The sequence below is a fragment of the Notothenia rossii genome, assembly GCF_949606895.1.
Source record: "Notothenia rossii genome assembly, chromosome: 3".
In the NCBI taxonomy this organism is placed as follows: domain Eukaryota; kingdom Metazoa; phylum Chordata; class Actinopteri; order Perciformes; family Nototheniidae; genus Notothenia; species Notothenia rossii.
Window position 1 is genome coordinate 77,626,264 of NC_136901.1, and position 11,987 is coordinate 77,638,250.

Sequence of the window (11,987 nt, forward strand, 5' to 3'; positions counted from 1 at the left end):
TTCTTTTTCCCTAAAGCTCTTTCACACTTTAATCAGACTAACAAAACAACGGGACAGGTGCTCCTTGAAGATACTGGCAGCACCATTAAGTATTTAACAACAATAGTGCACCACAGAGGATGTATTTCTATTCTAGGGTAACCTACTTATCACCACAGTGTGAATGCAAATGCTGACGTTTATTACCGTGTGCCGGAATGTTTAAAACATTAGTGGAATTTCACACGTCTGTTCCCTGCACATATGTTTCTGTTGAGGAGGGGCATGAAGGGAAAATATAAAGTACAAAATTACCATATTTAATTTTTAAAACGTGTTTTTGTATGCCTAGTGGTGTTTGAGATCTATCTTGTGGTAGATGAATGTCTTATGGTTTTCTTATTCTCTGCCCGCATCTAGCAGCACATTTTCCCTGTGCAATACAAACACTGTAGTATGTGTGTGTGTGTGTGTGTGTGTATTTCTTGGAGAAACGGCGTCAGATCATTCCATCTCCATGCACCACAAAAGATGAGGGTTGTCTTTAAAGTGAGAGCCAGTGTGTGCAGTCGTCTCATTGTTCAACTGCGTAACCTTGCTCTTTGTGATCTCACAGCAGCATGAACCTTCCTCCCATGGAACAAGCCCTATTTCCCTTTTTTGTTGGACCACAATACCTAAGGGAGAGAGTCTTGCCTGGCCCTGTTGACTGTCAATGATGCAGTTTAGCTTTTTTGTTTCTCCCAAGCCTGAGGAGGAAGTATAATTGAGAAATCAGCAGGTCCCTCTCTTCCTGAAAGTCATTTGCTTACATACTGTGTTCCCACACCAATCATAAGCTTAGCGGCTTAGCTGTATTTGTACTTGAAGATTGTATGGATGTTGCCGTCAGCCGTCTTATCCCGGCAACGACTGTGAAGGAGAGTAGAAACTTTGCTCTGCTGTGCACGTTATATTGATCCATTTGCTGTATGATTCTCTCAATGAAATTCTGTGATTTAAAATGACTACAAAGCAACTGTGGGTGAATAACCTCAAAAGTACTCCAGCCAAGAAAAACTGACAATGACAATGCTTTCCCTTGAATATCAGTTTTAGCAGAGTAGATTTTGTTAATGATTCTCAATGAGTGATCACAAAAAAGTAGAAAGACCAGTAAACCCATGCAGCTGTCATTTCACCCTGACTAAAGGAAGATGGATTTATGGGGATAAAGCATGGCTAATCATCTGAAAGAGAGCGGTCCTCTTCACCTGCCCTCAGGCCTGAAACCCATAAAGTACATGATGGGATGATAAACGGATGGAAAATAATATTAACTTCATATGGAGTAGATCAGTGGTTCCCAACCTTTTTTTTACCAAGGCACCCCTGAAAATATTTCTCGACCCCAAGGCACCCCAACTTTTTGTAGATTTAAAAACCACTTCAGAGCTTAAACTAAAAACTATAAATACACCATAAATTGGTTTTCAAATGTGTATTTAATTGAATAGAACATTTTATAGAACAAATAATGTATTCACACATAATAACAAGAACCAGACTAAAAATGTCAACACCATTTCTATGATGAATTCAATATTATAAGCAGGCCTACTAAGTAGGCTCTTTTGTTTTGGCTGAAAATAGTAGGCCTACCTGTGTAAAAACACGAATACATATCAATACAGTTATTATTTTACATTTGGATTTCAAAAGAGGCAGGCCTATGATCACTTAGATTAAATAATAACTTAATATAATTGGAGGGATGAAACAATGCCCTCTGACCTGTGGTCATGTGACTCATCAACCACATCCCAAATATGAAACATTCTGCATTTCGCTATCCAGATAATACTGATTGACAAAATCATAAATCATACATTTATAAGAAAGGCACACAAATTAACATCCAAACATAAAGATTTCTCAGACCGTTACACGGTGCTAGTGCGACACTTGTGCCTGCTTTTGTGAGCAGAGTCTCTTGATGCGTGGGGGGATAGTGGACAGCGCAACGCGGAGGTCCTGCTCCACTGACAGCCGGGTCCGGGTCTTGTTTTTGACATATGCGAGTGAGGAAAACGCCAGCTCGCACAAGTAGGAGGTTGGAAACTGTAAAAGCACCTTGATGGCACTCTCTGAGAGGGATGGATACTCGTGTCCCACAAGCAGCCAAAATATATCCAGACTTAGTTCCCCGTGCTCCAGTTTCAGGGAGCGGTCCATAGATAGCTCTGCGAGTTCATCCTGAGCTCTGCTGTTTAAACTTGTGGCTGATATTAATGTTATTTTAGACTTCTTTTGCACTGCTGTCCCATCCTGTTCTGTCATCCCTGCCTGTGTTGTTGTTGAGGGCTGGGGTGCTTCTTTATTTATTGTCACTACGTAACGATCCATCTTGAAATTATTTGGCGCGAGGATAAAAAGCTGCTCTGCACACCGTAAACAATGACGGCTGATGTAAATCATGAGAATTTAAGCTGTTTAATATTTCTAAATCTGAGCAATATATGTTTTATTAGCTTATGAACTCCATTGTACATGTAATAAAATAAAGTGTATATGAAGTGAAGTTTATTAAGGGAGAAAAAAATGTGGAACATAAAAATACGTTTTTTTGCGGCACACTTGGACAGTGCTCGCGGCACCCCAGTGTGCCGCGGCACACCGGTTGGGAACCACTGGAGTAGATAACTTGACATGTCAATCTATGGTTATTTTTCCCCCTTTTCACATATTATGATATACAGTAATACATATATTCTTCAAAAAAGTGTTTATAAATACACAAACTCGGATGCAAAGTTGTGCTATGACATCACTGAGAGGCCCTTTTTTCCTTTTACCACCATATCTCCATATCTAAACGGATCACTCCCTGCTGTATTGTCACACTGTGAAAGGCTACCATCAAATTCAAGTTACACTAAGAAAAATGCTGAGGTCCTGGATTTTGCACAGATTACTGTGTCATCATTTTTGGGGGTTACGGCTTGAAGTCAAGCCCTTGGAGATGTGACCATTCTCCTATCTCTTTTTAAGGTGAGCAAATTGTCTTGTGAAGTAGCATGGTCTTGCCTGGCCTATATGGTTGAGAATAAATCCTGGAATTGTTGTACATTATTCCTCAAGTAATCTCTGAGCCACAGAATATGTCACAAAAAGATAATACACCTTGGGCTTCTGAAGAATAATGTCTTAGAAAATACACAAGACACCAACAAAACATTACACCCTGTTTATTTGTATCTCTGAGATACAAGTCTTGTAGCATATCATCAGATAAACTAGCCTTTAAAGAAAATGAATTTCCCTCCATTAAGTACCAAACGCTGAATTAACATTTCTTACCACTTGACAATATGAATGATATCCCTTTAATAACCGTCTGCCTTAGTCCCGAGTGATACATGACTCCCCTGTCAAGACTTTATATGCTGACATTAGAGGAACCTATGTGAATTAATAAAAGAGACATAGCGTGTTATCATGGCAGTATGAGAGATGACTAATTAAAATTGGCAAAGGGAATTAATGTTTCGTGTCAGCAGTTGATGAATAAGTATCAAAGACTGGAATGTCTAATTGTTATACATGTATCACTTATCATGTAAACTTGCATGTGCAGTGCTTGCAGATCTTGCTTGTGTGGAAAAATGACCTCAAATATCCACCCTGAGCTCCTACATTAGACGTCTCATATTTACCTTGTGTGACATCACACGGCTGCCACCTTTGATAGGACAGTCATTATTCTCAACACGGTAAGGCATTAAGAATGAATGCACCCATGCACCCCCCCCCCCCCCACCCCAGCCTGAAACGCCTCAATTTTTGCTATTTGTTTACCTCCCTAAAATAATGACATCACTATGTGACACTTACTCTTCTACTGGCTAGGGCTCCAACACATTGTAAGTGATTTGCTAAGGTGCGGGACATAAGCTGTTGAGCAATCGCAATAGCGCAGACCAAATAACCAATCAGAGCAGCCAGACAGAGGGTGAAAAGAGGTGCTTCAGCACAGGCAGTATGAGAAAAATACAGCACTCATTGAACATTAAAGCATGTAAAGATGTGACATTAGAGGCACAACATACAAATATGAACTGTGAAACACGCATAATGCGGCCCCTTTAAAACATAGTACTGGTACCGGTAAAAACAGTCTCGAAAATCTCCTTAATTAAACCATATTTGAAAAGTCATTTCCCCTCTGTATGACCTGCTATTAACATCTTGTTTAGCTTAACTTATTTTGTCAAGCCGATGGTTGATCAAGCTTATTATTGCTTTTGTTACAATATATTTCTGTCAACACTGCTGTCCTCACATAACACGTCATAAGGTAGAGGTATAAACCATTGGCGTCGCCTGGCCTGGGTTTTTTCTGTAGCCCCGGACAATTCTCCCTCAATAATATAATACATTGACCGTGCTTTACGTGAACCTCATCATGACACAAGAGAGGACGGCAGGACTGTAATTTCCCGTGTTCAGTGAATGCAACAGAGGCATGACACCAGACCAATCAGAGAGATGCATGGAAATAAACGTGTGCTTGAGTCGGCTCTGTGTGTGTGTGGCAATAGCGCATTTAGTGTGATCTAGAGAGGGAGAGAGGGAGAGAGAGATACCTCATTCACACCAACAGTGTTTCAGGGCCGGTTCGGAAATGGAGCTTGAAAAGCACCGGGTTTTCCTCTTCACACCGCAGCGGAGCAGCCTCTTAGCTCCGGAATCCGATTCGTTTAGTCGCTTCTCAGGTGCGCACCAGACACAGTTTGTTACATTGTTTCATTTTTCAGAAGGTTTGTTTTGCGTTCGCACGGGCAAAACTCAAACGGACTATAAACTTTAAACAGAAGTCATGTGCACGGAAATGCTGTTCAACAATTGGTGAGACATTAAGTGGGTAAAAACACAAATCCCGGCAATTTCTAACGGAGCCTCCGTCATGGAGCATCGGCACTTTCGGCAGGTTATTCTCATGCTGCTGTTAATCTGGAGACCAACAGAAACTAGCGGCCCACGCATATGATTATATAATGTCCGTTAAAAAACATTGTAACACATACAATGAGACGTTCTGCAGTAAGGAGGGGCGTTTCACCGACGACAGGTGTTCTTACTTTTATGTAGCTGACGGAGAATCTTTACTTTACACGACACTGTTCAACACTTAATTCTGCTTCACTCTTTAACTAAACAACCGCGGATGTCTTGAAAGACTCTTTTGCTAAAGATTTTTGAAGATATCCGGATTCTTGTGACACGTAAATACTACGCTTCCTATGTTTTGGTGCGGACTGCGTTCACACCAGCAATGAATCGCTCCAGAGTTTGCAAGCAGGCTTTCCGAGACTACCTATTTTAGCGGACCAGAGTTTAGTTCACTTCAGAGGTCTCGGACTGTGTTCACACCGACCCAAATGAACCGCACCAAGTGGCTAAATGCACCAGGGTTAGATAGAACCGGACTATAAAAGGCTTGTGTCAATGCGCCGTTATCTAAGTGGGTCTCAAACGGTTTGGTCACAAATTATTCAAAAGATTATTTCCGCAGCACACCTTCATTTCATCATTATAGTCTATTTGGCAGTAAAACAAGAATAGAGTTTAAAAGGGGAGTGATTTGTAAAATATCCATAAAGAAAAAAAAAATGTTTACAGTTCTGTTTCATATGGGTGTTGAGAGAGGTATCCATAGATCTCTTAATGTTGCTCTCTAAGTGCACCAGATTGATGCTTTTAACTTCAATATTTAAACAAAAATCCCCCGGACCCCCCTAGAGATAACTATTTACTTCAAATTCAGCACAGAGAACTGTCAATGCAAGGAAGCTGCACTGTCCATGGTCCTGAACTACAAATGATAAATATAACATTTGCTCAATCGCGTGGTGGGAGATGCTTTGGTACTCCGATGCAGAAGCCAACCAAAGCTGATCCAGTGGGAGCTCACTAGATTTGAGTTTCAGTGTGCGGTCCACACGGAGCTCTGCGCACTCCTCTCTCTCTTTCATAGTGAGCTTTTCTGTTGAGGATTCCCTGTCTCGGATCCAGTCATAGTCCTCGATGTCAGCCACACGTGGAAAATAGCGCTCAAACCTCTCTTTTAAGGTCTGAAGGTGTTCGGCATATACAGCGCACTCCCTAGCTGCCTGCGGCGCAGCTGATGCCAGCGGGAACATGTCCTTGGAGCCCTGTTCCAAAGCCTCCTGCCACAGGATAAGTTTGCCCATAAACCCCTGAATCTTGTCTGTGGATGATAAAATGTTTTCATTCCTGCCCTGAAGCTTGGCGTTTCACTCGTTGAGATGCCCAAATATGTCTGCGAGGTAAGCCAGCCTGGCGCACCACCTCTCATCCGCGAGCGTTATGTGGGACAGCGTGTTCACTTGAAAACTCCAAAAGCTCTTCCCCAAGCTCATAAAGACGGGATAGGACTTTCCCCCGTGACAGCCAACGTACCTCTGTGTGGAGGATCAGGCTTTGGTGGTCGGCTCCCATCTCGGCGCACAGCTGGGAGAAGAGGCGAGATTTCAGGGGCCTTGATTTGATGTAATTCACCATCTGCACAGCCTGATTCAGCACCTCAGTCAACTCCGGGGGCATGGTTTTGGCAACTAATGCCTCTCGATGCAAAATGCAGTGGTTTGTCACGATATGTGGGTTTTGTGCTCTCACCTTAGCAATAAATCCTTTCACTCTCCCCGTCATGCTTGCCGCACCATCTGTGCAAAGACTGACGCACATATTCCAGGTTCTCTTTTAAATAGTTATTAGTTACCCTGAATATTTCTTCTCCCGTAGTATGGCTTTCCATTTCTTTGCAGAAGAAAAATGTCTCTTTGATAGAGTCAGCATCAACATATCTGACGTTTGCCAGAAGTCGGGCATCCCCACTTATGTCAGTAGATTCGTCTATTTGTAGGGAAAATCTGCCGCTCGCCTGCAGTTTCTCTGTCAAATGTTGCTCAATGTCTTCTGACATGTCGTCGATTCTTCTTTTGATTGTATTATCAGACGACGGTACTTTGGATAGCTCAATTGCGGCATCTGGACCCAGCATGACACCTGCAATGTTTTTGCAACCGGGGAGGATGAGTGTCTCCACTATTGTGTGAGGTTTCTTCTGCTTTGCAATGAGCTCCGCTAGCATGTAACTAGCCTCCATTGCCTTTTCAGACACTTTCACACAATCCAACAAACGGTCTTGCTGCCTCTGTTTCAGATCCCGCGCTCTTTTGAAGTAGGCCAAGTTTCTCTGAACATGGAAGGGATGTTTGGTTTCCAAGTGCCTCTTCAGCTTGCATGGAACCATGTTCGCATTAGCTAACTTCTCCCGACAGACGACGCACTCGGGCTGAGGATTGTTGACATCCCCGGTCCAACTGAAGCCATAAGACAGGTAACTTTCATGATACTGTCTGCTGACAGTTTTTTTCCTCTTTTCTTTCGGTGGTGGGTTGTCGGCAGTCTCTGCACTGGTGGTTGGTGGTTTGTTCCGCACAAGAAAGCACTCCATTTTCCCTGTTGCGTGTTTCTCTGTTTTAAAGGTCCCATTTCATGGCCATTTCCACTGATCATAATTCCATTGTTGAGGTCTACTAGAATAGATTTATATTGTGCAATTTTCCAAAATCACTTTGGTTTCTCATACAGCATCTCTGTAAACTACGTGTATTCACTGAATTTCACTCTCTGCCTTTAACGGCTCGTTGTAGCTCCAATAGCTCCAGCCCCCACCCTCCCTGTGACGTTGTGAATCACGCTGAGCTCCATGGAGGTGTGGTTTCCTTGTTTAGCGATACACAGCGAAACACAGCCAAACTCACCCTGAGCACACACAAAGTCACAGCCGAAGTAAAAACAATAAGTGTGGCTTGATATTGAGTAAGAAAAAGGTTGATAAACGCTGTGAGAATGGGTCTGCAGAGAGAATTTCGCCGCGATCCCAACTGTCTGCAACTTAATGAAGCATTTGCAAACGAGACCCTCATTGAATCTAAAACGGTGCAGCGTATTTGACAGCCTTAACAATGTGGCTGCTAGCGATAGTGCTAATAGTGCTAGCGGGCTTCAGCCGCGCTGTGTGTAAATGTGACCTGGGCGAAGGCTCGCATGCAGGTTAGCTGCTGCGCACGGGTAATATGTTTTGTTTACCTGAGTGAAGTCTTGCAGGCACATCGCCTTGTCTTTTTTTAGTTTATTAACTCTGACAGTGTATTAATGTGAGCTCCTACACCTATAATAATTTGGCCTTTAATTGAATGCTTTATAAACCAGTTAAACTTACAGATGTCATTGTGAATTGGAAAACTGCATTTAAATGTTGTTAAAGGTCAACGTTTCAATGTATGTTAGTCGTTTACTAGGAATTGAGATATTTTAAGCTCAAATACTTTGTTCTATGTTTAAAACTTCAGACACATTTTGACGTGTTTCAGTTCAGCACATCATTTATTTTGTGTTGATTTAAAAGTACACTCCAGAATAATATACATACTCGCCTTTATCTTTTTGCCATCTTACCAATTTCTTCATATCACAGTTTTGCATGATGTCACTGTAGGACAATGTTTTAAGGATCTCTTCTCGAGCTAGGTTGTCAGTTTGAAATGTCGGGATGAAGATGTAAATGATTTACAAATGTTAAAAAATGTTTTGTCTGAGGGAAAACCCCAAAAAGCATGATAGGGTGAGCCAGGCCCCTTTAAGTTATTTTATTTATTTTTGTCTGCTTCTGAGAAGCTAATGTATAAGTTATACAGTTATGTTTGCAAGAAAATTACAATAAAATGACTGGTTAATCTTCACATCTTGTATTCATATCTATAATTTTGAGCACCAAATTATTGAAAAGTATCGATAAGAGTATCGAAAAATACCGATACCGATAAGCAGTACCTGTATCGGTATTGATAAAATCCTAACGATACCCATCCCTAAGGGCAATTCATTTATTGGCTTTCCATAAAACCTGAAAATAAAATTGAATCGGTTTTTGAGACACGCTATCTTTCGCAAATATCCTTGGAAGATTCTGATTCGCGAAATAAACTTTTAAACTTTTTGTGTCGGAACAGTAATACAGATGAATGGGTACCAAGCCCCCAGGAAGTGCGCCGGACTCTGAGGAAAATATTCGTTGTGGCCAAACGGCGGTACTACACTTCCGTATCAGTCGTTGGGCCCGGAAATACTTTTTCCCATTTACAAACATTGGGAAAGAGACGTCTGTAAATCGTTGGATAATTTTTTTTAAACTAAATAAACTACTCAGTATGAACATTTGTATAGCCCTCATGGGGTCCTCAAGTTGTAAAATGTGCTAACAACGTTATTCTGAGAGCTATTTTACTCTGCATAATGAACGCGGATCCAACCCACGGGGCTGCGCCGCCCAGCACGTTCATGTGACGTGTTCGCTCTCTCAACAGTTGGGCCATTTTTTCTTCATCCGCCAATGAGCAACTCTCATAGGAATGAACGAGACCCTGCCTCCCACGCAGTATCCAGTTATTATTATACATCCATGATAGGTACACATAGCTTTGATACATCAAACTTTGTTTGGAATTTGAACTCAAAGCATAATGTTTTGATGCTGAATAGTAGAGAAAAACATGATGTGTGTTACAAATATTTGTTAAAGAATACATTTATAAGCATGATATTTCTTAAAACAATCCTTCAACTTGGAAAATATTGTAATATTTAAAAAGGAAAACGAAAAAACAAATGTGAAATTATCTTTCCAGACAGTGTTTATGTTAAAAACTTGAGTTGTAACGTATGAGATCTTTCTTGTACAATAACCTCAACAAAAATAAAAAAATCACATTGTATCATGGTTTATTATTCATGTTCATATTATTATTATTATTATTATTATTATCGTTAACGGTGGGGTATGTAATTTATTTCAGAAACACTTTTTGTTATATTCCATGGAATTATCTTAAAGGCCATGTAATGCATCTAACACAGGTGTTTTTTAACATGTAGTTTAGATATCACCAGAATAAAAATAAATAAAAATGTTTAAAGTTTCGTCATAATTAAATGACATATACGTTAAAAACCGATGTTGGTTCCGAAGTTTGCCGAGTACGCCCCCGATCACTCCCGAACGAGCGGTGACGTCACACGTGGCAAACATTGCCATTTGATCAAATCAGTCCAAATGGCAAGCAACGCGATAACTTCAGACAGCGACAGCGACAGCGATCATTCAAGCTCAGATTCGGTGGGTTATCTGGATTCAGTTACAGAAGTAGAGAGTGAACCAGCTAGCCTTTCACTTCAAGGCATCTTGCCTTATCAGTACGAGCCTCCTGCCCAGCAATCGAACAACGAGGCAGAAACTTGTGAAAGAGAAGCGGATTCCGCAGCCGGCGAGACTCGAGTCGGCAATACTGAATGGTAAATTCTGTTTTATTTAATTTGACCTGCACTAAATGTCGATCTTAATTTGTCATCTGTTCCTCACACGTCCGGCAGATATTGTTTTGTTTTTTAATGTTATGTACAATATTCAGGTGTACATGTCAATGCTGTGAAAGCATGCCCACTGCAGATGAATGTGTATGCTGCAGAGAGATCTGGCAGGTGATGGAACAAATAGACAGTTTGCAACCTACTGACCAGATAGCAGAGTCCTGCATCGGGTCGGGTATCCGCGGGTACCCGACGGGTGACCCGCAAAAAAGGTGATTTGCGGGTGGTATTTTTTCAAACGCTTTTTTCCGGGTTCGCTTCTGGGTAAAACAAAGATGATGCGGGTCCGGTTGCGGGTGTTGCATAATAAATATATTTAAACAATAATAATTTAGTTTAATGTTTAAATCCTCAGACCTCTCCTCCGCGGTACCGAGCATAGGCTAATCATAACCTCTGCAGTGCATCTATCTGCTGCTGAGCGCACCACATTCTGAATGGCTGAGGTGAAGCTCTCTATAGCGGAGAATACAGCATTTACAATAACTCTTCCTCAAGAGCGAAATCCAACGTCTGGGAGGCTTTTGGTGACATCCTAGATGGAGAAAATAACCAACATCCCAGGCTTTTTGAGCCAAATATGCAACTGCGTGTGTTAATAATTGCACGTTGTCACTGCTTATATATATGCGGGTTCGGGTCGGGTTGCGGATCATGTGCCGGCGGGTCGGGTCGGGTTGCGGAACTAATTGGCAATATGTGCGGGTAGCGGGGCGGGTTCGGTACTGCACGTCACGGGTGCGGGGTGGGAGCGGGTCTTGAAAATCAGACCCGTGCAGGACTCTGCCAGATAGAAGACACCGACGAGAACCCAAGGTGCATTATTAGCCACCCAGGCTTTAGAGAAGGCTGTCTCAGTGTTTGGACACTGAAAATAGCGTATCTTCAATACAAACAACAACACATAGCAGTTGATGGCCCACTACACCAGTAAGTAAATATTGATTGACCCAACTGCCTATTGCAGCTTTGCTTTCATATTATACTTTTAGTCGCTACAGATATGGTACACTTTTAAAGATACCATTAAACTCTTTCAAGCAGTCAAAAACAGCTTGGCTTTTATTTTTTCTGTGTATGCAAGTTCAATGTATGCTTGGGAAAAGAAACAACTACACATGTGAGGAAATATATAAGAGGTCTATGATTCTGTCAAGCAGTCATGTATAACCTCATATTTATTTTGTACAAGTAAAATACAAATATCATGTTATAAGCCAATTTGTAACCATTGCTACATAATAGTACTACATAACATTTTATTTTTCTCCAAATATATTTATAATCTGTATACTTTTTTTTCATTAGGAAGTATCGATATACAGCTTATCGACAGTTTGTACGTTGGTGCTGGGGTGTACTCGGCCCAAAAATCAGAGTCCCGCTGCCTGCATGTGCTGTAACCGAGATACGGAAGACTTTCCCTGAACCGGGAGGCCGCTATCAGGGATTTCAATGGCCAAATCTGTAATTTGACATAAGTCATGCAGCTGAACTGGTTAAAATGGTTTCGC

At 41.5% G+C, this 11,987-nt stretch overlaps 1 protein-coding gene across 1 annotated transcript; it reads right to left on the reverse strand.

Moving 5' to 3' along the window:
* Positions 1 to 1,911: 1,911 nt before the first annotated feature.
* LOC307033053 (zinc finger BED domain-containing protein 5-like) lies at positions 1,912 to 7,498 on the reverse strand (the record flags this gene model as incomplete). Its single annotated transcript, XM_079671325.1, has 4 exons — positions 1,912 to 2,399; positions 5,933 to 6,188; positions 6,442 to 6,603; positions 6,761 to 7,498. 4 exons carry the CDS (start codon positions 7,496 to 7,498, stop codon positions 1,912 to 1,914), a joined length of 1,644 nt encoding a protein of 547 aa, XP_079527451.1.
* Positions 7,499 to 11,987: the final 4,489 nt, after the last annotated feature.